At 37.8% G+C, this 23,348-nt stretch overlaps 1 protein-coding gene across 1 annotated transcript; it reads right to left on the reverse strand.

The window, feature by feature from the left end:
- Positions 1 to 9,874: 9,874 nt before the first annotated feature.
- On the reverse strand, positions 9,875 to 21,906 carry LOC119599383 (gamma-aminobutyric acid receptor subunit beta-like). The gene is made up of 4 exons (XM_037949156.1): positions 21,799 to 21,906; positions 14,366 to 14,650; positions 11,980 to 12,313; positions 9,875 to 10,877 (listed from the first exon to the last, which is right to left on the reverse strand). The coding sequence occupies exons 1-4, from the start codon at positions 21,884 to 21,886 to the stop codon at positions 10,583 to 10,585; spliced, it is 1,002 nt and encodes a 333-aa protein (XP_037805084.1). The 5' UTR covers positions 21,887 to 21,906; the 3' UTR covers positions 9,875 to 10,582.
- Between the last annotated feature and the right edge of the window lie 1,442 nt (positions 21,907 to 23,348).

The raw sequence follows: 23,348 nt of genomic DNA on the forward strand, positions 1-23,348 counted from the left end.
GGTCCTCCTCCTTGGTACTTCTCCTCCCCTTTCTCCTGGGTTTTCTTCCTCCTCTTCCTCCTCTTTCTCCTGGTCTTTCTCCTCCTCTTCCTCCTTGTTTTTCTCCTCCCTTTTCCCTTTGGTCCTTTCCTTTTCCTCCTTTTCTCCCCCCCCTTCCCCCTTTTTCTTTCCCTCCTCCCCTCCTCTTTTCTTTTCCTTTTCCTTCTCCTTTTCCTTTCCTTCCCTTCTTTTCCTTTCCTTTTCCTTCTCCTTTTTCTCCGTTCCCCCTTTTCCCCTTTTCCTTCTCCTCTCCTTTCCCCCTTTTCTTTCTCCTTCTCCTTTCCTTTTCCTTCTCCTTCTCCTTTCTCCTTCTTCTCCTTTCCTTCTCTTTCCTCCTCCTCCCCTCCCCCTCCTCCTCCTCCCCCTCCTCCTCCCCTCCCCCCTCCTTTTCCCCTCCTCCCCTCCTCCTCCCCCCCCTCCTCCTCCTCCTCCTCCTCCCCCCCCCTCTCCTCCCCTCTCCTCCCCTCCCCCTCCCTCCTCCCCTCCTCTCCTCCCCTCCCATCCCCCCTCCTCCTCCTCCTCCTCCTCCCCCTCCTCCCCTCCCCTCCCCCCCTCCTCCCCCCCCTCCTCCTCCTCCTCCTCCTCCTCCTCCTCATCATCATCATCATCATCATCATCATCATCATCATCATCATCATCATCATCATCTTCATCTTCATCTTCATCTTCATCTTCATCTTCATCTTCATCTTCATCTTCATCTTCATCTTCATCTTCATCTTCATCCTCCTCCTCATCCTCCTCCTCTTACTCCTCCTCTTCCTTTTCCTCCTCCTCTTCCTCTTCCTCTTCCTCTTCCTCCTCTCCCTCCCTCCATCTCCTCCTCCTCCTCCTCTCCTCCCCTCCCTCCTCCTCCTCCCTCCCTCCTCCTCCCCTCCTCCTCCTCCTCCCTCCTCCTCCTCTCCTCTCTTCTCCTCCTCCTCTTCCTTCCCCCTCCCCTTCTCTCCCCTTTCCCCCCTCTCTCTCATCCTTTTCTTTCTTTTCTTCCCCCTTTTCCTCTTCCTCTTTCTCTTTCTCCTCTCTCTCCCTTCCTCTTCCACTTCATTCCCCTCCTTTCTCTCTCTTCCTCCTTCTCTTCCTCTTCCTCCTCCTCCTCCTCCTCCTCCCTCCTCCTCCTCCTCTCCTCCTCCTCCCTCCTCCTCCTCCTCCTCCTCCTCCTCTCCTCCCCTCCTCCCTCCCTCCCCCCTCCCCTCCCCCTCCTCCCCTCCTCCCCCCTCCTCCCTCCCCCTCCTCCCCCCTCCCTCCTCCTCCCTCCTCCCTCCTCCCCCCCCTCCCCCCCTCCCTCCTCCTCCTCCTCCTTCCTCCTTCCTCCTCTCCTTCCTTCTCCTTCTCCTTCTCCTTCTCCTTCTCCTTCTCCTTCTCCTCCTCCTCTTTCTCCTCCTTCTCCCTTTTCTCCTTCTCCTTCTCCTTCTCCTTCTCCTTCTCCTCCTCCTCTTTCTCCTCCTTCTCCCTTTTCTCCTTCTCCTTCTCCTTCTCCTTCTCCTTCTCATCCTCCTTCTTCTCCTTCTCCTCCTCCCTCTCCTCCTCCCTCTCCTTCTTCTCCTTCTCCTCCCTCTCCGTCTCCTTCTCCTCCTTGTCTTTCTCTTTCTCTTTCTCCTTCTCCTTCTCCTTCTCCTTCTCCTTTTTCGGCCTTTTCCATTTCCTTTTCCTTCTCCTCCTCATTTTATTTTTCCTTTTTTCCTTTTCCTTTTCCTTTTCTGTCTCCTCCTCCTCCTATTCCTTTTCCTTTTCCTTTTCCTTTTCCTTTTCTGTCTCCTCCTCCTCCTATTCCTTTTCCTTTTCCTTTTCTGTCTCCTCCTCCTATTCCTTTTCCATTTCCTTTTCCTTTTCTGTCTCCTCCTCCTCCTCCTATTCCTTTTCCTTTTCCTTTTCTGTCTCCTCCTCCTCCTATTCCTTTTCCTTTTCCTTTTCTGTCTCCTCCTCCTCCTATTCCTTTTCCATTTCCTTTCCTTTTCCTCCTTGTACTTCTCCTTCTCTTTCTCTTTCTACGACTATGACTACGACAACTACAAGCACAACCAACCATCAAAAACAATCAGTTATAACATCAACAACAACAACAATCAACAACAAACAACAACAACAACAACAACAACAACAACAACAACAACAACAACAACAACAACAAACAACAACAACAACAACAACAACAACAACAAAATTCCTGCCTTGTTGCTAGTATCAATTCTGTTATTACTGACAGCTACAACTACTATTACTACTGCTACAACAACTAAGTAATACTGCTATGAAAAGGAAAACTTTGCATTGACTCTTCATATTGGAGTCTAGAAAATTTTTATTTGCATGAGATATGTTCGATAGAGGAATGATCAAAGCATAAAGTCTTGCAGATTTAATTATTTTATAAGTATTAACTGTCAAAGCCAAGCACGGATTCGGTCAGAAATATTAATTCAGAGGATTGTTTCTAAAGAATAATTATATATATATATATATATTATATATATATATATATATATATATATATATATATATATATATATTGTTATTATTTTATTTTATTGTTTTTCATGGGAATTCTCCTTTTTGGTGTGTTATTTTTGGTACTTCATTGTTAGTGAGAAAATGGGGATTGTTATGTAGTTGTTAAAAAAGAGAAAGAAAGAGTAAGAGTAAGAGAGATTTAATATTAGATTTATAGATTTTATGTAAAAGATCAAAAGACATACCAAAAGGAAAATACTAATGAATATTGACTAGGCTCTGACCACTCCAAATACAGGCACACACACACACTTGCACTCATACACGTGCACGCACGCAACGCACGCACGCAGTGCTCGCACGCAACGCAACGCAACGCACGCACTCGCACACGCACACGCACGCATAAAACACACCACACACACACACACGCACAAAGGTGTATAGTAAAAGACCAGTTAACAATAGAAAATTATAAGTTTTATTGTCTTCACCCTTTCGACATTTTATTTACATCACAACGTTCATACTATCCCTCGCAAATATGATCTTCAGTAATGAGAAACAAGTTACTAACACTTAAATAATTTTTATTCTTATATTTATCTTCATGATCCTTAATTCTGTGAAAAAAGAAAATGGGAAACAACTACATAATAACCACAGAAAACGTGATTGTTTCTATACCGTATCATAGAAAATGGGCTTTGAAGTCACAATTAAGGTAGAAATAAAAAGATCCAAAAATGAACGGACCTTTAAAACGAACAAATTTTCTGCAAAGTTATTCGAAAAGAAACATTGAAATCTTATCAGAATAATTTACACTCCCCCAAAAAATGCAACTGCAAACATTTTTTTTACAATTGCAACTGCAAACATTTTTTTTACATTTGCAGAATTGTAACACTTTTTTTTTTTTTTTTTTTTTTTTTTTTCACACGCTCAAGGAAGCGTTTAAAAAAATTCTCACGTATTGTAGTCCCCCAGATATCCTCATTTTGGTATTTTAAATTTTAAGAAAAAAAAAAAAGTATAGTATAGTCATAACCTGATAAAAAATATTATTATTATTTTTTTGCTGAAAACATTTGAGAGCAGAGACGTAATATTACTTTTATAACGAGTTTTGGGAATCAGTGTTATTTTTGAGATAATACATGGACTTGTTTATAAATTATTTCTCTTTTTTTACATATGTTACATGACAAAATATCTAAAAACATTGCTTAATAATTATCATACATTTTTTTACCCATTTACAGACTAAAAAGATAATCCAATAGATTTTTTCCCTAAGGAATCAACACTAAAAACACTATAATATACAAAATTAGATAAAATACTAAAAAAACAAAATAAAACAATAAAGAGCTAAAAGAAATGAGTGATAAGAAAAAAGAAAATGAAAAATGAGGAATCTATGATAAAAAGAAAAAAAGAGAAAAAAAAAGCAAAGCCACAGTAAAACAGGCGAAGGCTTTCTATTTTTATTATTTATATTTTATTTTTTTTCCCACTTAATATCTTAATCGCGTTTACTCCGCGCGCTGAATAATTTCAAGCAAATCAGGAACTGTGACAATACAGCTCTGTGATAGTCTTATACCTTCTGACTGACAACCAAAAGGTTTTATCGTAACATTATTCAACTTAATATTACTTGTGGGGGTGTGGAAGCTACGGGAGAGAAAACGTGATAATAATAATTTTTATAATGCTTACTTAAAGAAAAGTGAAATAAAGTGTGAAACGAGAGAGAGAGAGAGAGAGAGAGAGAGAGAGAGAGAGAGAGAGAGAGAGAGAGAGAGAGAGAGAGAGAGAGAGAGAGAGAGAGAGAGAGAGAGATAGGGAAATGGAGGAAAAGTTATGTAAAGTGTTTTTATTATTTATTTATTTATTTATTTATTTATTATTTATCAAAATGTGTCGATGTTAGTTATCCCTTAAGCAAAGATAATGGAGTGCATATATAATTGTTACTTTTTGTTTCTCTGTCCTACTATGCAAAAAATAATGGAGCGAGTACGAGTGAAAAGACAGTAATACAGTAAAGATGTCATGAATATATTTTATCATTAGAATAAAACTTGTAATTGGATAGAGTGCACTTAGTTACAATGATGTAATATTTATAATGATTTTTTTTTGAAAAACAGGATATATGTATTTTTCTTTGCAAATCATAGATTTTTTTCTTTACATTTTGACAAATCAGCATTATCTTTAAAGCGTCAATCCAAAGCCATTTCATATTGAGCACTAATGTTCTTTTATAAGTAAACCTTTACACATTCTCCTTTTTTTTTTTTTATAAGTAAGCTTTACTAATAATTTTTCACAATCAAATTTGTGCCCTCATATTTTCACAGTAAATTGTCAGTAATCTGAAACCTAATAATTACGTAACTTTTGTTGTAGAATTTATTGTTTTGTATTTTTTTTTACAGGAAATAGAAAGACAGAAGAAGAAAATGAAAGAAATAAAGGGAAGGAAGGACAGAAGAAGAAAAAGAAAAAGATCAGGCCGGAAAAAGAAGGACAGAAGGAAAGAAAACGAAAAGAGAAGAAAAAGAAATTGGAAAGAAAGAAAAAGAGAGAAAAAAACACCAAAAAACAAATGAAGGAAGACAAGTAAATCAGTAAGTAAAAAAAAAAACAACAAAAAAAACAACAACTTCTAAAACTAGTAAGATTTATCCTTAATGCAAAGGACATAAAATCAGTACATAATATTTACCTATTAACTTTTAAGCAATACGGGGATATTGAAGCGTTTCTGACAACATTAACTACAGTGTGGTACAATATATGGAAATGCATGATCTGAGTTTTCAATAAACGTGGAAGTTTTGTTACTCCCCATGAGAAAAAAACCTCAGCTCATCCTTTTTTTTTATTTATTTTTATTTATATTTTTTATGTTTTTATCTAGACCAGTTTGCAGTGGAGCAGTTCGACAGATCAGTTAATATAACCAACTTTTCTTACTTTCGACGGAGAAAAAAACTCCACTGCTGTCTGGCCTTGAGCGTAAATAAGAAATGTGTTGAGTGAGAAAGGGGGAGAGAAAGAGAGAGAGAGAGAGAGAGACAGAGGGAGGGAGATAGACAAAGACAGAGACAGAGGCAGAGACAGATAGAGATAGAAAATGAGATTAGAGCTTATAGATTATAGATTATAGATTGAGATTGAGACCGTGAGATAGAGAGAGAGAGAGCAAGGAGAAAAGGTTTGGGGGATGTAGGACAAGAGAAGTGTAAAAAAAAAAAAAAAAAAAAAAAAAAAAAGACAATGACGAAGAAAAAGAAATATAAAAGGCAGAGAAAAAAAAGAGAGAAAAAAAGTACAGAAAGAAAGAGAAAGAAAAAAGAAAAGAAAAGAGAGAAATAGAAGATAGTAGGAAAAATAATTATGCATGTATCCCTATTTAAGTTAGACCTATAACTGCCGGTGTAAGAATCTTTTTATTTATTTACTTTTTTTCTAAGGAATGTTAAGAAAGCCGAAACAACAATAAGGGAAAATTCCAAATTGAAATTAATTGATGAAAATTGCCTTAACGCCACAATTTTTCGGAGAAAGAATAAATGCTATACAAAAAAAAAAAAAAAAAAAAAAAGCCATACTATATAGTTTCTTTTTAAATGTATATTATATGATCATGATATATAAGTGTATGATAAACGTAGATATAAAATGCTGTGCTAATTCGGTGAAATAAAAGCTCGAATTCTCGATAAATATACATTTGATTTTTTTAAAATCGATACAGCGTTTGAAGTTAATTAAACAATGTGTATTTTGCTTTAGAAACTAAGGAAAATTAGAAAGAAAGTTAGTGTAGTTTTCAAAATAAGTGATAATTGAGTGGAAAATAATGATGAAAGTAGGAGCAATAGTAATAATGATAATGAAACAAAATAATAATAGAAATCATTGTGAGAATAATGATAATAATAATAATGATGATCATAGTAATGGTAATAATAATGATCAAATACTAATAAATAGCAGTAATGATGATGATGATGATGATAATAATAATAATAATAATGATAATGATAAATAAAAAAGAATAATTAAAAACAAAATTTATCAAATTATAAACCTTCTTTCTTATAATTTATATAGAAAATGTCTAAGACAATAATAATCATAAAAAAAAGTGAATCTGAGATTTACATGACTAAAAACATCAATTAAAATTAAATAATACCCTCTTTCTCTATTTTTTTTTTTTTTGTCTTTCGAAAGAACTGTCGAACCAAGAAAAAAGAAAAGAAAAGAGAAAGGAAGAAAGAAGAAAGAAACGAAATGACAGGAAGGAGAAAAAAGTAAAAAAAAAAAAAAGATCTAAAAATAATCTTAGGGTTATAATATCAACTTATTTTTACTTACACCGGACAGCTTATTAAAAAAAAAAAGAAAAAGAAAAAAGAAAAAAACAACAACTAAATAAGTGCCCTACGAAAAGCTCCAAATAGCAAATGTTTATGCTGTAGTAATAGTAATAATAATAGCAGTAGTAGTAGTATTAATATGAAGCGTTATCCCCCCCCCCTCCCCAGTGTTTTATCTTCTCTCTATGGTGACTAAAATATAGGATAAAAATTCCCTAAAGTATGCACGGAGGAATCTAAAGATAACAGACTAATACTTGTCACACATGCCTTGTATTTTTTGAATCTAGGCGGGAAATTCTATAGAGGCGAGACACTACAGCTTTCGATCTGGCTAGCGTTCTGTTGTCAGTATCATACAAATAGTAAAAGCTAAACGGTACTGAGTATTAATATAGAGTTTCAGATTCGCTCTTTAAGACATTATTGTTTTTTTTTTAATTAATTATTTCGTCTATATATATCTTTATTCATATTAAGCATGGAGAGAGGAGGGAATCTGACCTTACGTGGATGAAAGGAGTTTCCTTTTGTATCTGACAGTTATATCATGTGTAAAAAGAACTTATAATTTACTGTTATAGAGGAATACATATTCATTCTGTTTGGAAAAAGGAAAGAGAAAAAAGAGGAAAGAAAATGGCAACAGATTATTATTATTATTATTATGAACATTTTCCAATAGAAATAGGATTTACTTACTAACATTTCAAATGTCAAAATCCAGGGAAGAAATATCAGCTGATCTTTTTTATCGTGATTTTAAAAATCTTTTCACTCTAATATATAAATGAATATATATATAAATATATATATATATATATATATATATATATATACATATATATATATATATGTGTGTGTGTGTGTGTGTGTGTGTGTGTGTGTGTGTGTGTGTGTGTGTGTGTGTGTGTGTGTGTGTGTGTGTGTGCCTGTGTCTGTCTGTATGTTACTTCTCCGGCAGGTAGCATAACTTTGGCAAAAAAAAATTTACGTTGACTAGCTAAATGATGTCATCGGATTTAGCCAATTAGGGTGCGATGTGCAATAACAGATGTTGCTAGATAGAGAGTTTGTATAATTTATTTGATGTTCCAATTACTAGAAATAAAAGAAAACTTTCACACTTTTATGAGGAGAACTAAGTGTTTCATAAACAGCTGTCAGAGGAGTCTAGAGAAAAAGTCAATTCTATTTTTAAGGTTAAGACTAAATTGAAGTGTTGCTACCTATCTTTTTAAGTACCTTTATTTATATTTATATATATATATATATATATATATATATATATATATATATATATATATGTGGATGTATGTGCGGATATGAATGTGCATGTCTTTATGTATGTATGTATGCATGTGTATACATATATGTATGCGTGTGTATGTATGTATGTGTATGTATGTATATACATATACGTCTATACATACATACATACGCATATAAATACTATAGAAACAGCAATATTCCCGAAATCCCAACCTCTCCACACTTCAATAACACACACCTCAATAACAACACCTTTGCATTGATTTCCATCATTGATAAAAAAAAGAGGAAAAGAAAACAGAAAATCAAAACCAAAATAAACAGGAGGCGTAGGATATACAACTGCAATATCTCTCATTAAACCTAACTATATCTTGTATAAACAGTTACACTTATAACTTATAGTTACACTCTCACTGTATGCCAGCGAGAGGGCATAAAAAAATCGAGTCCCTTTTCTCTTAGGAGCGAAAAGAGAGCTTATTTCGCCAGCTAATGATTGTAATGTCGTCAAGAGATTCACGGAAGATTCGCTTAGGCTCGTAGTCCATTGCCCGGGGGTCAGTCATGGCGTCCTGGAGAATAGATATATTGGGGATATTTTCTCGCTTGGTTCACCGGCGCAGTCTGGAAGGGAGAGGAGAAGGTGAAAGGTAATGGTAGTTAATGTTGATGGTTTTTTTTTGAGTGTGTAAAGTTTGCCTTTTTAAAGATTTAAGAATGAATAAATATGCATAATGTAAATTTCAGTGTTGATTTTTTTCCACCTATTACTGACTAATATTGAAAGGAGAAGAGAGGATGATGAGAGAAGAGAAGAGAAGAGAATACACACACATACACACACACACACACACACACACAACACACACACACACACACACACACATATATATATTATATATATATATATATAATATATATATATATTGATATATATAATATATATACTATATATATATATATATATATATATATAGATATATATATATATATAGTTTATAATAACACACACACACACACACACACACACACACACACACACACACTCACACACCACACACCACCACACCACACACACACTCACACACTCACACACTCACACCTCACTATATCATAATCATACATCACAATAACTATACATAATATATATACTATATATAATATATATCAAACAATCATATATATATATATATATAGTATATATATATATATATATATATATATATATATATATATAAGTATATATAAGTATATATATATAGATATATAAATATATATAAGTATATATATATATATATATATAGAGAGAGAGAGAGAGAGAGAGAGAGAGAGAGAGAGAGAGAGAGAGAGAATTACACTGCCAGAGAGTCAAACTGAGAAACAGAGAGAGAAAAGGCGAAGAAAATAAGAAGAAAAATGAAGATGAATTAAAAAAAATAGATTCAGATCACAGAAACCCAAAAACAAAAGACAAACAAGAACAACAGCTATAACAGACATACCTGCCAGTGCCACACCATTGACTGTTCCAAATCTTGTTTTGAGCTCGTACGCCTTCATGACACGGTGGCTCCTCAACACAATGAACTTTCTTTACACCTCATTTTGTGTAAACGCTTTTTTTTCTATCATTTATTCCACCTTGTTCTTCACGGGGACTGACTTGATCCTCGTGAACACTAAAACATTTTCCTTCTTTCTTTTTTTTCCCTTTTTTTTGCTCCATTTATATTATTATCACATGTTTGTCCCTGGTCTGTAATTATCAGCAACACCAGGGATCGTATATGTAAAGTGGAGGGTACAGTTTCCCAGCCATTTATATTTCTCTATATTATTTTTTTGCTGGCTACAGGGCGCGAATCTTTTATGTTTTAATATTTATTATCACTGGATAATCTGGTCGGGTGGGGGGAGGGGGGAAGAGGGGGATGGGGAGGGAGTCGGGGGCAGTGAGGTGGGAAATGAGGTTATGAATATATGTATATATATAACGGTATTTATCTGTGTGCGTGTATATATCTATGCATGTATCTATCTATCCATCTATATGGGTATCTATCGATGCATATAGACAGATAAACAGACATAGATATAATTGTTAGATATACATATAGATATATACATGCACAACATACAGACTGTACGTAATTACCAAGTACAGTAATCTCCTTCACACGAACACACACGGCCTTTAACCGACCAGTCCGAAGAAGGGAAAAGAATATCACCAGAAAACAAACAAAAAGAATTGAAATCAAATCAGAATAAAAAAGAGGGAGGGAGGAATTGAAACACGGGTCATTTTATCCCCCTCTCAATTTTCTCTCCTCGTCCTTCCTCTCTCTTTCTCTCTTTTTATCTTGAATATCTCATTATTTCCAATTCTTTCTCTTCTCCCCTTGGTTCCCGATCTCTTAGAGGAGGTAAAAGCACCAGTAAACTGTGTTGAAGAAGATGAAGGAGAGAGGAAACACGACGCGGGAGTATTTGTCGATCACGTTAACGTCCTTTATCACCGGCATGGCGCCCTTGATGGCGGAGGCACCCTTCTTCAGCGTGGAGATGACGCGCTTCCTGCTGGGTCCTTTGGGGGCGTGGATACTCGACCGGGTCGGGAAGGAGTAGTTGCGGTTGATCCTGAAGGAGGGCGGGAACTTGAGGTCCTGCAGCGATCCCTCGCTCGAGAAGAACTTGGAGTTGTGGCGCTGCCTGGGGAGGAGGGGCGGGGCGTGAGGTAGAGATTTATAAAGACGTAGACACACAGACAGAGACATGCACAGACACAGACCCATAAACAGTCCCTCTCACTCTTCTCCCTCCCCCCAGCTCTTCCTCCACCTTACCAGTGCTCCCCCTCCCCCCTTTCACACGTCCTTCCGCCTCAAACATGAACCTGATTCTTGCTCATCACTGTACTTGTTTATATATATATATATATATATATATATATATATATATATATATATATATATATATATATATATATATATATATATATATATATAGATATATATGTATAATCAATCAGTTTATTACTACATATGATACATTTTATTATTTATATTTGTCAAGTATTTTTTTTATCTATTGTCATAATTTCGTATATATACTATATTATATATATATATTTAATATAATAAAATATACAAAGTGTAGGTGAAGGTCAATCAGTTTATTACCTACATATGACTACATTTTGCAGTTGTTTTTTTGTCATGTTCTTTTTTTCCTCATTGGTCACCCTAACTCCGTCATAAAGCTTTTAAATAATTTTAAAAATCAAAGTACGTTGTTTTTAACCAAAGTGTAAGGGAACTTAATACAATTATTCAAACCAACTAAAACTGTTCAGCATAAAATGGTCTTACTCCAACCCCCTCTTTTCATCCCCCCCCCACTCCCATTCCCCATCTCCCACTCCCCCCCCCTTCCCAACGCACCCTACCCCCGACCTCCTTTCCCACCCCTTCTCTCTCTCTTGCTTTTATGCTTTTCTTCTTATTTGTCTTTCATTTATTCATCTCGCTCTGCCTCAGATTCTAGACACCTCCCCTCCTCATTCCCCATCTTCCCCCCCCCTCCCTCGCACCTGACCCTAACCCCTTGTTTCTCCTTCCCCCCCCCCCTCCCTCACCTCCACCCACTCCCCTCATCCCCACACCTCCACGCAGCCCAACACCCCCACCAAACCCCTCCACACCCCACACCTTTACCCCCAACCTCACCTCACCTCTCCTCCCCAACACTCCCCTCCCCTCCACCCGTCCTCCCCCCTCCCCCACTCCCCCCCCCTATCCCCTCCCCCCCTCACCTTATCGAAGGAATGGGTGACATCCTGATATCCTGCAGCTCGATGATCTCCTCGTTGGGCGTGAACCCGTCCACCTTGATCGGGGGCGGCGGGGGCGGGTGCGGCGGCTGCTGCTGCTTGCTCTGCCCGTTGCTCTCCTTCATTTTCTTCGTCTTCTTCTTCGCCCTCTGCCCCCAGTAGGTGTAGTTGACGGCGGCGTACTCCAGGAGGGCGGCGAACACGAACACGAAGCACATCACGAGGTAGATGTCAATGGCCTTCACGTACGAGATGCGCGGCAGCGAGGACCGGACGCCCGTGCTGATGGTGGTCATCGTGAGCACGGTGGTGATGCCTGTGGCGAGGGGGAGGGGGAGAGAGGAGGGGGGAGGGGTGGGTGGGTGGGTGGGAGAGGGAGGGGAGGGAAGGAGAGAGAGGGAAGGTGGGTAAAGGGAGGGAAGGGAGGGTGAGGGAAGGGAGTGGGGAAGGGAGAGAAGGGAGGGTGTGGGAGGGTGAGGGGAGGGAGTGGGGGAGGGTGAGGGGAGAGAGTGGGGGAGAGAGTGGGTGAGGGTGAGGGAAGGGGAGAGGGGTGAAGGAAGACGGTGAGAGGAGGAAGGGGTTGAGAGAATAGGGATTGGGAGGCATTGGGAGCGTATGGGGAGAAAGGGAAGATGAGGATGATGGGGAAAGAGAGGAAGGCGAGAAAGAAGGGAAGAAAAAGGGAATGATATAGGGGAAAGGGGAGAAGGGCAGAGAGGTAGAAAGAGAGAGAGAGGGAATGCAGGGAGAGAAAGTAATTGGAAAGAGAAAGAGGGATGTGGGGGAGAGAGGGGAAACAGAGGGGAGAAATTATGAGTATTGTCGTTTTCATGGGAAACGCGGTTACGATAATGACAGTAACATTAATCTTTGTGATATCAGTAAAAAAAAGCCATTTAGAAATAGTCTGTGAATCTCACTATCTATTGATTTGTCTATCTGTCTATCTTTTTAACTATTAGCCTATCTATCTATGTATCTATCTGCTAAACTAGGATCTACTTATAGTTACTCTGTTAGCATACATAAATAATTATATAAAGGCAATCTCTGTCTCTCTTTCCCTCTCTCTATCCCTCCTTCTCTCCCTTTCTCACTTTCTCTCCCTCTCACTCTCACTCTCCCTCTCACTCTCACTCTCACTCTCCCTCTCACTCTCACTTTCTCTCTCACTCTCCCTCTCACTCTCACTCTCTCTCTCACTCTCACTCTCACTCTCATTCTCATTCTCATTCTCATTCACTCTCTCTCTCTCTCTCACATTCACTCTCTCTCTCTCTCTCACATTCACTCTCTCTCTCTCTCACATTCCCCCTTTTCTCTCCACATTCCTCTCCCTCACTCTCCTCTCACTCTCCCTCTCCTCTCTCTTCTCCCCCTCTTTTCTCTCTCTCTCTCTCCCCATCTCTCTCTCTCTCCTCTCTCCCCATCTCCTCTCTCTCCTCTCTCTCTCTCCCCCCCCCTTCCCCCTCCCCCCCTCCCCCCCCCCTTCTCTCCCATTCTCTCTCTCTCTCACTTTCACTTTCACTATCACTTTCACTCTCTCTCTCTCCCTCTCTCTCTCTCTCCCCTCTCTCTCTCTCTCTCTCTCCTCCTCCTCCACCCCCCCCCCTCTCTCTCTCTCCCCTCTCTCTCCCTCCCTCTCCTCTCTTTTTTTCCCCCCCCTCTCTCTCCCTCTCCCCTCTCTCTCTCTTTCTCTGTCCCTCCCTCTCTCTCTCTCACCCCACCCCCACCCCCCCTCACCATCAGCCTCACTCCACTCTCACTCTCACTCCCTCTCACTCTCACTCTCCTCCCTCTCTCTTTCCTTTCCTTTCCTTTCTCCCTCTCCCCCCCTTTCTCTCTCCTCTCTCTCCTTCTCTCTCCTCTCTCTCCCTCGCTCGCTCTCTTTTTCTTCTCTTCCTCTCTCTCTTCCCCTCCTCTCTCTCTCTCTCTCTCTCTCTCTCTCCCTCTCTCTCTTCCCCTCCCCTCCTCTCTCCCCCCCGCTCTCTCTCTCTCCCTCTCCTCTCCCCCCTCTCTCTCCCTCCTCCCTCTCTCTCCCCCTCCCTCCTCTTCTCTCCCCCCCTCTCTCTCCCCTCTCTCTTTTTCTCTCTTTTTCTCCCTCTCTCTCTCCTCCCTCTCCTCTTCCCTCTCTTCTCTCTCTCTCTCCCTCTCTCTCTCTCTCTCTCTCTCCCTCTCCCTCTCCCTCTCTCTCCCTCTCCCTCCCTCCCCTCTCTCTCTCTCTCTCTCTTCTCTCTCCCTTTCTGCCTCTCTCTCCCTCTCTCTCCCTCTCACACCCCCCCCTCCAACCCCCCCCCCCCCACCCCCCCCCCCCCCCCACACAACCCTCCCCTCCCCACACCCCCCCGCAACCCCCCGCCCAACGTACCGAGCGCCACCCTGGCCGACGTGGCTTCGTGGTTGATCCAGAACGAGACCCAGGAGAGCATGACGATCAGAATGCTGGGCAGGTAAGTCTGGAACACGAAGTAGCCGATGTTCCTCTGCAGGTTGAAGCTGATGGAGAGCCTCCGGTACACGCCCGTCGCCAGTTCCTCTATCCGGCCGTTAGCCTCGTAGCCCATGATGGTGAACTGGGGCAGCTCCGCCTCCTCCACCCCCACCACGGGGACGTCCATCCAGTACATCACGACGTCGGTGTCTGTGTAGCCGTCTGGGGGAGGAGGAGGGGGGTTAGGTGGAGATGAGAGGGAGGGAGGGGGAGGGGGAGGGAGAGAGGGAGAGGGAGAGAGAGGTAGATAGATAGATAGATATAGATAGATAGATAGATAGATAGATAGAGAGAGAGAGAGAGAGGGAGAGAGAGAGAGAGAAGGAGAGAGAGGAGGAGAGAGAAGGAGAGAAGAGAGAGAGAGAGAGAGAGAGAGAGAGAGAGAGAGAGAGAGAGAGAGAGAGAGAGAGAGAGAGGAGAGAGAGAGAAAACAGAACAGACAAACCGGTAGAAAGAATGATAAAAATAGACAGAAAAACAAATAGAAAAAAAACATGAAGATAGAAAGATATATAAAAGAAATAAATAAAAATAAACAGATAACAAAATAAGTTCAATTAATCTCAAAAAAAATAGAACAAGAAACAAGGAACAAGAATAACACCAACAACGACAAAAAAAAACAAAAAAAAAATCCTAAATTCAATCAAGATAACAATTCTCCATCGAGTTATTTGACTCGATATTTTTCTCTGTTGAAAATCCGTTACGATATTAAATTTTTCGAATTCAATATGGCCGCTCAAGGAGAGTTTAATTTCCTTTCTTGCTTTTGTGTTTTTCTTATTTGTCTTTCAGTTTATTTGTCTGTTTTATTTTTTATTATTGCTGTTGTTTTGTCCATATCATCATCATCATTATTATTATTATGATTATTATCATTTTATTATCATTATTGTTGTTGTTATTATTACCGTTATCATCATTATTATCTTCATATCGTCATGATTTCCGGGTCACTTTTTATATGAAAATATGCGTTTGTAAAGAGCGATGGAAGCATGAATATATGTATATATATATGTTTGTATATATATATATATATATATATATATATATATATATATATATATATATATATATATATATATATATATATATACACACACACACACACACACAAACACACACACAAACACACACACACACACATATACATATATACATATATATATATATATATATATATATATATATATATACATATAAATACACACATATGTATACATATGTATATATCTATATCTATATCTATATATATACATATAAATACACACACATATGTGTACATATGTATATATGCATATATATGTATATATATACACATATATGTGTGTGTGTGCGTGCATGTGTGTGTATCTATACCTATCTATCTATCTGCTGACACACAAACACACACAGAACACACACAGACACACACACACACACATACATACATACATATATATATATATATATATATATATATATATATATATATATATATATTATATATGAGGCCGTGATGGCCGAGCGGTTAGAGCATCGGACTCAAGATTGTCACGGCGGCAATCTGAGTTCGAGGGTTCGAGTCACCGCCCGGCGCGTTGTTCCCCTGGGCAAGGAACTTCACCTCGATTGCGCTCCTAGAAAACGACATATCGCCATGAGAAGTCGAGCGCATGTGTCGTGGGGGAAGTCACCGCCGTGGCACAAACCGCGGTTGATTAGTAAGGGCATCCAATCGGGCAAGGGTGGCACTGCCATATATGACCTCTCAGTAGTGAATTGAGAGAGGCCTATGTCCTGCAGTGGAATGAATAGCTGTTGAAAAAAAAAAAAAAAAAAAAAAAAAAAAAAAAAAAAAAAAAAAAAAAAAAAAAATATATATATATATATATATATATATATATATATATATATATATATATGTATATACACACACACACACACACACATACATACTAACATACATACACATTAGTATACCTTTCTCTTTTTCCCCCAAAGAAAAATCTCTATTTCCCGCCAACGGTTTAAGTTTCCCGCCAAGAGCCGCCATCTTGCCTAACCTTGTTCCGGCCGCCGTTATCGCTACGCTTGACCTCACACACCTAATGCGGGGCGCTGTGGGAGGTCGTGGGGGTTTGTGGGGGGGTTGTGGGGATTTGTGGGTTATTGTGGGTTATTGTGGGGGTTGTGGGGGGTTTGTTGGGGTTTGTGGAGTATCATGGGAGGTTGTAGGGGGTTGGGGTAGGGGTTAGGGTGTGTGTGTGTAGAGGGGTAGAGGGGGTTGGGAAAGAAGGGAAGGGGAGGGGAGAAAAGGAGAGGAAAGGGGAGGGAAGAGTGAGGGGAGAAGAGGAGAGGGAAGGGAAGAAGAGGGGAGAGGAGAGAATAGGGAAAGGAAGAAGAGGGAAGAGAAGAGGGGAGAGAAAAAGGGAGGGAAGAGGAAGGAGGAGGAGGGAAGAGGAGGGAAGAGGGAAGGAGGGGATAGGATAGATCGGGAAAGGAAGAGGATGAGGAAGAGGACGAAGCGACTCATAATAATGGCGACGAGAGAAAATAATAATAAAAAAATATCAATATCAAAATAATAATGGTACACCGACAACAACCATCAAACAGTAATAGTTATGATAATAATGGTAATAAAAGATTAAAGCGAAATAATAAAAAATGATGATAATAGCGACAATCATCATTATTAGCATCATTCGTCACGACTATAATGATTACGACAAAAAAAAGAAAAGAAAAAAATGCTGAAGAAAATTCAATAGGTAAAATAACAATAATAATAATAACAATAATAATGATAATAATAATAGTAATAATAATAATAGTAATAATAATAATAATAATAATAATAATAATAATAATAATAGTAGTAGTAGTAGTTGTAGTTGTAGTAGTAGTAGTAGTAGTAGTAATAATAATAATAATAATAATAATAATAATAATAATAACAATAACAACAACAATAATGATGATGATGATGATGATGATGATGATGATGATGATGATGATGATGATGATGATGATGATGATGATGATGATGATGATGATAATAATAATAACATTATTATTATTATTATTAATAATATATAAATAATAAATAGATAAATAAACAAAATAAAAATAAATAAACAGAGCTAATACTCTCAATATTCTTTATGTCTAAGAAAAGATACAAAAAAAAAAAAAGGTTACATTAACTCAGAAATGTAGTTAACAAGGAATTCTACATTTAATTATTTTGTGCTTACTCTGTCGGTCTGCATCGACTGTGTCCAAAATACAAACAACTAACAAATATAACTAAAATGGAAGATTGATGAATTGAAAGAAGATTAAAAGGGGGGGCGAGAGAAAAAGAAACGAGTGTGGAAGAGGGATCCTACGTGTAATCATTTTGTGCTTGCTTTCTCTCTCTCTCTCTCTCTTTTATCCGGATCTATTTATTCGTGATTTGTAAAACAAGGAAACAGTAAAGATATTCATAAGGGGAAGGGAAAATGAAAAAAAAGAAGAAAAAGAAAAAAAAGTTGAAATGGTATCATACATTTAATCAATTTGTGCTTGCTCTCTCTATTTTCGCCGAATTTCCTTTTCTACAGGTCATTCAGCTCACAGTAAATAAAATCAATAAACAAAATGACTGTTGAATTTAATGAATAAGTTATACAGAAACAAAGGCGAGAAAGAGAGACAGAAAGATATACTGTGAAAAGGCATCCTCCACTCAATTATTTTGTGCCTGCTCTCTCTATCTTCCCGAATTTCCTTTCTACTAATTCTACGACGCTCACTCGATGTTTAATATATAAAACAAACATTAGTGTTGTTGTTAACGTGAATGAAGAATAAAGAAGAAAAGGAGAGAGAGAAAAATAATATTGAAAAGGATTCAACATTTAATAATTTTGTGCTTACTCTCTCTATTTCCACTGAAGTTTATAATATAAAAAGAGAGAAAAACATCGTTCTTGATAAAATGAAAGAAGATTAAATAATATAAAAAACGAGAAACAAAGAGAGAAAGAAACACTGAAAAGGTATCCTGTCAATGTTACTTGATTCGCAATATAAAAAAAAATAAAACAATTTTAATGTTAAAGTTAACAAGGACTAAAGGAGATAAGGAGGAAGAGAGAGAGAGAGAGAAAGAGAGAGAAAGAGAGAGAGAGAGAGAGAGAGGAGAGAGAGAGAGAGAGAGAGAGAGAGAGAGAGAGAGAGAGAGAGAGAGAGAATATTTATATGGAAAGGGCATCCACCATTTAATTATTTTGTGCTTACTCTCTCTACTCCTCCGAATTCATCTGTGCCAGTCACTCAATTTATAATATATAAAACAAACAAAATTATTCTTGATATAAGAAAGGAAGAACAAGAAACTACAAAAACGAAAGAAAATAAGAGAAAGAAAACGAAAATTGAAATTGTTATTATTTTGTGCTTACTATATCCAGCTCCATTAAATTTCATTTATGCCAGTGTCCCTCGTTTCATAATATATAAAACAAACTGACAATAAAACAGAGAATGCAGGAGAAAGGAGAGAGAGAGAAAAAAAAAGAAATATTGGAAAGCCATCTTACATTTAATTATTTTGTGCTTTCTCTATCTCCTTCGAATTTCCTTTCTACCAATGTAACTCCATTCAAGATATGTAAACCAAACAAATTCGATTCCTAATATATAAAACAACCATAAAATAACAAAGAGTGATTGCAGAAGAGAAAAAGACATTTCGAAAAGGCATCCTATAATTTAATTATTTTGTGCTTACTCTCTCTATCTCCCCCGAATTTCCTTTCTGCCAATTCTACGCCGTTCGCTCCATTCTGCTCATTTCACGCATTTCGCTCCGTTTGGCTCTTTCGACGCACTGTATTCTATTTTCCATTTCTTTTCGTACCGGTTTATCTCTTATCGGATTTATCGCTCGTTACGCTTACTTTGAAGTTGAACGATCTTATGGTGTTTGTGCGTTGATTTTGGAAATAAAAAGTGCGTTGATATCTGAATAAGACTTTAGAAAATTAAATAAATAAAATGGTAGAATATTAAATGAAGCGACGTTATGAGAAAAAAAGAGGATAAGGTGGGAATATGATGATAATATATGAAAGAAAATAATGAAATGTATAAAGAATATTGCAATAGAAAGAAAAAGGCATACAAGACAAATGTAAAATAAATAACAGAAAATGTAAAATAAATAGCAGATTCTAGATAAAGATTAAAAACAATTGCATAAAAAAAACATTATATTAATAATGATAGTAATCATAATAATATCAACAATAATATCAACAACAATAACAAAAACGATTTCGATAACGATAACGATGATGATGATGATGGTGATGATGAAGATGGTGATGATAGTGATGGTGGTGGTGATGATGATGATGATGATGATGATGATGATGATGATGATGGTGATGATGAAGATGATGATAGTGATGATTATGATGATGATAGTGATGATGATGATGGTGATGATGATTATAGTGATGATAGTGATGATGATGATAGTGATGATGATGATGGTGATGATGATGATGATGATGACAACAACAATGAAAACAACCAAACTACTAGCAAGGGAAATGCTAAGTAACAGGAGAAAGAAGAAAAATAAGAAAAAAAAAGAGAAAATAAAAACAAGATAAAAGATTTCGCAAAAAAATGACAACCAAACAAAACAACAACGAAAGAAAACAGCAACAACGACAAAAAGGCAAAACAAAACAAACACATCAAACAAACAAACAAGAAAACAAGACCAGACAAGAAGAAAAAAAAAAAAAAAAAAAAACAGAGAGACAAAGCAGCTCTTAAGCAAGGAGGGAAGGTGTCACGGCCGTCGGAGTGAGGAGCCAAACAGCCTTTTCCCATTTAGGACTTTCTAATTGGCCCGCCTCGCTGTCTGTTGCCTTGGGGGGGGGGGAGGGTGGGGAAAGGAGGGTGGGAGGAGGGGAAGGAGGGAGGATGGAGGGAGAGAGGGTGGGAAGGAGGGAGAGAGGGTGGGAGGGAGGGGGGAGGGAGGAAGAGAGGGTGGGGGGAGGGTGGGAGGGAGGGTGGGAGGGAGGGAGGGTGGGAGAGAGGGTGGGAGAGAGGGAGGGAGGGAAGGAGAGAGAGAGGGTGGGAAGGAGGGAGGGAGGGTGGGAGGGAGGGTGGGAGGGAGGGGGAGGGTGGAGAGTGGGAGGGAGGGAGAGAGGGAGGGAGAGAAGAAGGGAGAGAGAGAGAGAGAGAGAGAGGAGAGAGAGGAGAGAGAGAGAGAGAGAGAGAGGAGAGAGAGGGAGAGAGAGGGGAGAGGAGGGGAGAAAAGAAAAGGGGAGGGGAAAGAGGAGAGAGGGGGAAGGAGAGAAATGTGAGGAGGAGAGAGTAGTTTAGAGAGGAGCGATTTGGGAGAAAGAGAGGGGAAAAGGGAAAAACCGAGGGAAGGAGAAAAAAAACGAGAGAAGAAAATAAAAAAAGCGGGAAAAAAGGAAGGGGAAAAAAAAGAGGGGGGAAAGAGGGTAGAGAGGGGGGAGGGGAGGGGAAAAATTTTCATCCGGAAATGGAAGGCAAAAACAGAAGAGGGGATGAAAAGGGAAAGGGAAGCACGGGAGTGTTAGAGAGAAAAAGTGAGTAGGGGGAAAAACGAAAAAAAAAAAAAAAAAATTGGGGGGGAAAAAGGGAATAAAAAGGGACAAAGGGAAAGAATAAAAAACCAAGAAAAAAAAGAGAAAAAAACAAAAAAAACAAAAAAAAAATAAAAGGGACGACAAGAAATGATATAAAATATATAATAACAAATAAAACACATAAAATAAAAAAGCATAAGAATAAAATAAAAATATAAAATGAAATAAGCTTAGAAAAAAAAAAAAAACATATAAAATAAAACAAACAAACCTAACCCTAGAATAAACAAAACCAAATAAAAAAAACACAAAAAAAACAAAAAAAAATAAAAAATAACGGGCCTTGCAACCCCCAGCCCTGAAATAAAAATAACAGCCCTGCAACTCACAGCCCTGCAATAAAAAATAACAGCCCTGCAACTCACAGCCCTGCAATAAAAATAACGCCCGAAAATCACACCCCGCAATAAAAAAAAACACCCCTTTGAAAAATCCCAGCCCTCCCCAATTTAAAAAAACAGCCCTGGAACTCAAAGCCCTCCCAAAAAAAAATAACACCCCTGAAACCCAACAGCCCTGAAATAAAAAAAAACAGCCCGTAACTCAAAACCCCTGCAAAAAAAAAAACAGCCCTGCAACTCCAGTTTTGGGCAACTACACCCCTCCCCAATAAAAAAAACCCAGCCCGCAACTCACAGCTCTCGATCTCGACGGTGCAGTTCTGGGAGTCAAGAGGGTAGTAATGCAGGTCCATCATGCAGGCGAGCGTCGTGGTGAACCTCATGCCGAAAGGTGAGGGGCCCCTTCGCCAGGGAAAGACGCCCATTTTTTTCTTCTCCGTGCCCCGTCATGGAGGAAACCCTTTTGACGTGGGGGGGGGGGGGGGGAGGCAGCGTTTTTGGGTTTGGAAGTTTGTTTTTTAAAAATAAAATTTGGGGGTAAATGTTGTGAAGGGGTATGTAGGTTTTGCACATACTACAGGGCCACAGGCACACACACACACACACAAACACACACACACAGATACATATCTAATATGATATACCTTCGCACACGTATATTTACGTTTATCTACATGGCAATATATAACCATCTAAAGCTCATACAAAAAAAAAAAAAAAAAAAAGGTTTGGTTTTTGAATTCCACAAAAAAAAATCTGGGACTTTTCTTTGCCGTTCGTGGAATCAGGCACCCTCGCAAGTTTTAAAAGAAAAGGTGTTTTAAAATTAAAAAACTAAAAAATTTGGGGTTTTTTATTAGGGAAAACCCCAGGGGGGAACCAACGGGGGTTTGTGTTTTTTTTTTTTTTTTTCTTTTTAAAAAAATTTTTAAAAAGGGAAAAATTTTGGTAGAAAAAAAAATGTAGTTTCGCAAATCCATGGTAACCTATAAAAAGTCTAAAAAAAATTTCTAGAAAAAATAATATATATATTATATAAAATTTATATATATTAAATTATAATATATAGATAATAGATATACATATTATAAAATATAAAAATATTTTAATATACACACACACACACACACACACACACACACACACACACACCCCAACACACACCCCCACACACACAACACAAAAACCAACCCCCCAAAAAACCACACAAACATTATATATATTATATTTATAATATAATATAAAATTATATATTAAAATATATTATTATATAAAAATATAATATATTATATATATATATAATATAAAATTTTAAAAAATACATAAAACAAAACAAAAATTACCCCACGCATAAATTTTATAACTGGATAAAGGGGGGGGTTTTAAATTAAACCATAAGTGTACATGCGACAGCTATTCTGTTCTTGAAAGTAAGTAACTTAAACCTTATTCTCACTTAACAAATGTGAATCTATATTTAGTTAGTTTACTTAAATTACATCTTTTTTCATATAAAAAGGGAATAAAAACCAAATTTTAAATAAATATTTTACAGAAAGGGGTATTTAACTAATTTGTATCTAAAAACCCTTTAAAAAAATGAATAAAAAATTACTTTAAATTTACTTTACTGTTACCTATTTCAGAAAATTTTAAAAACGGGAAATTATTTTGAATCTTTAGTTACAGTAAAAGTCAGCCTTCTCTGTATCTCAAAATAATTTACCGACCCCCTTAAAAAAAAGAAAAAAAAAACTGTTACAGTCAAGTGGATATTCAAATAGGAACTGTAAAAAAAGGTAATAATTCGGTTCACATGAGATATGTAATGAAGGAAGGTCATTT

Source organism: Penaeus monodon, chromosome 42, assembly GCF_015228065.2.
Source record: "Penaeus monodon isolate SGIC_2016 chromosome 42, NSTDA_Pmon_1, whole genome shotgun sequence".
NCBI lineage: Eukaryota > Metazoa > Arthropoda > Malacostraca > Decapoda > Penaeidae > Penaeus > Penaeus monodon.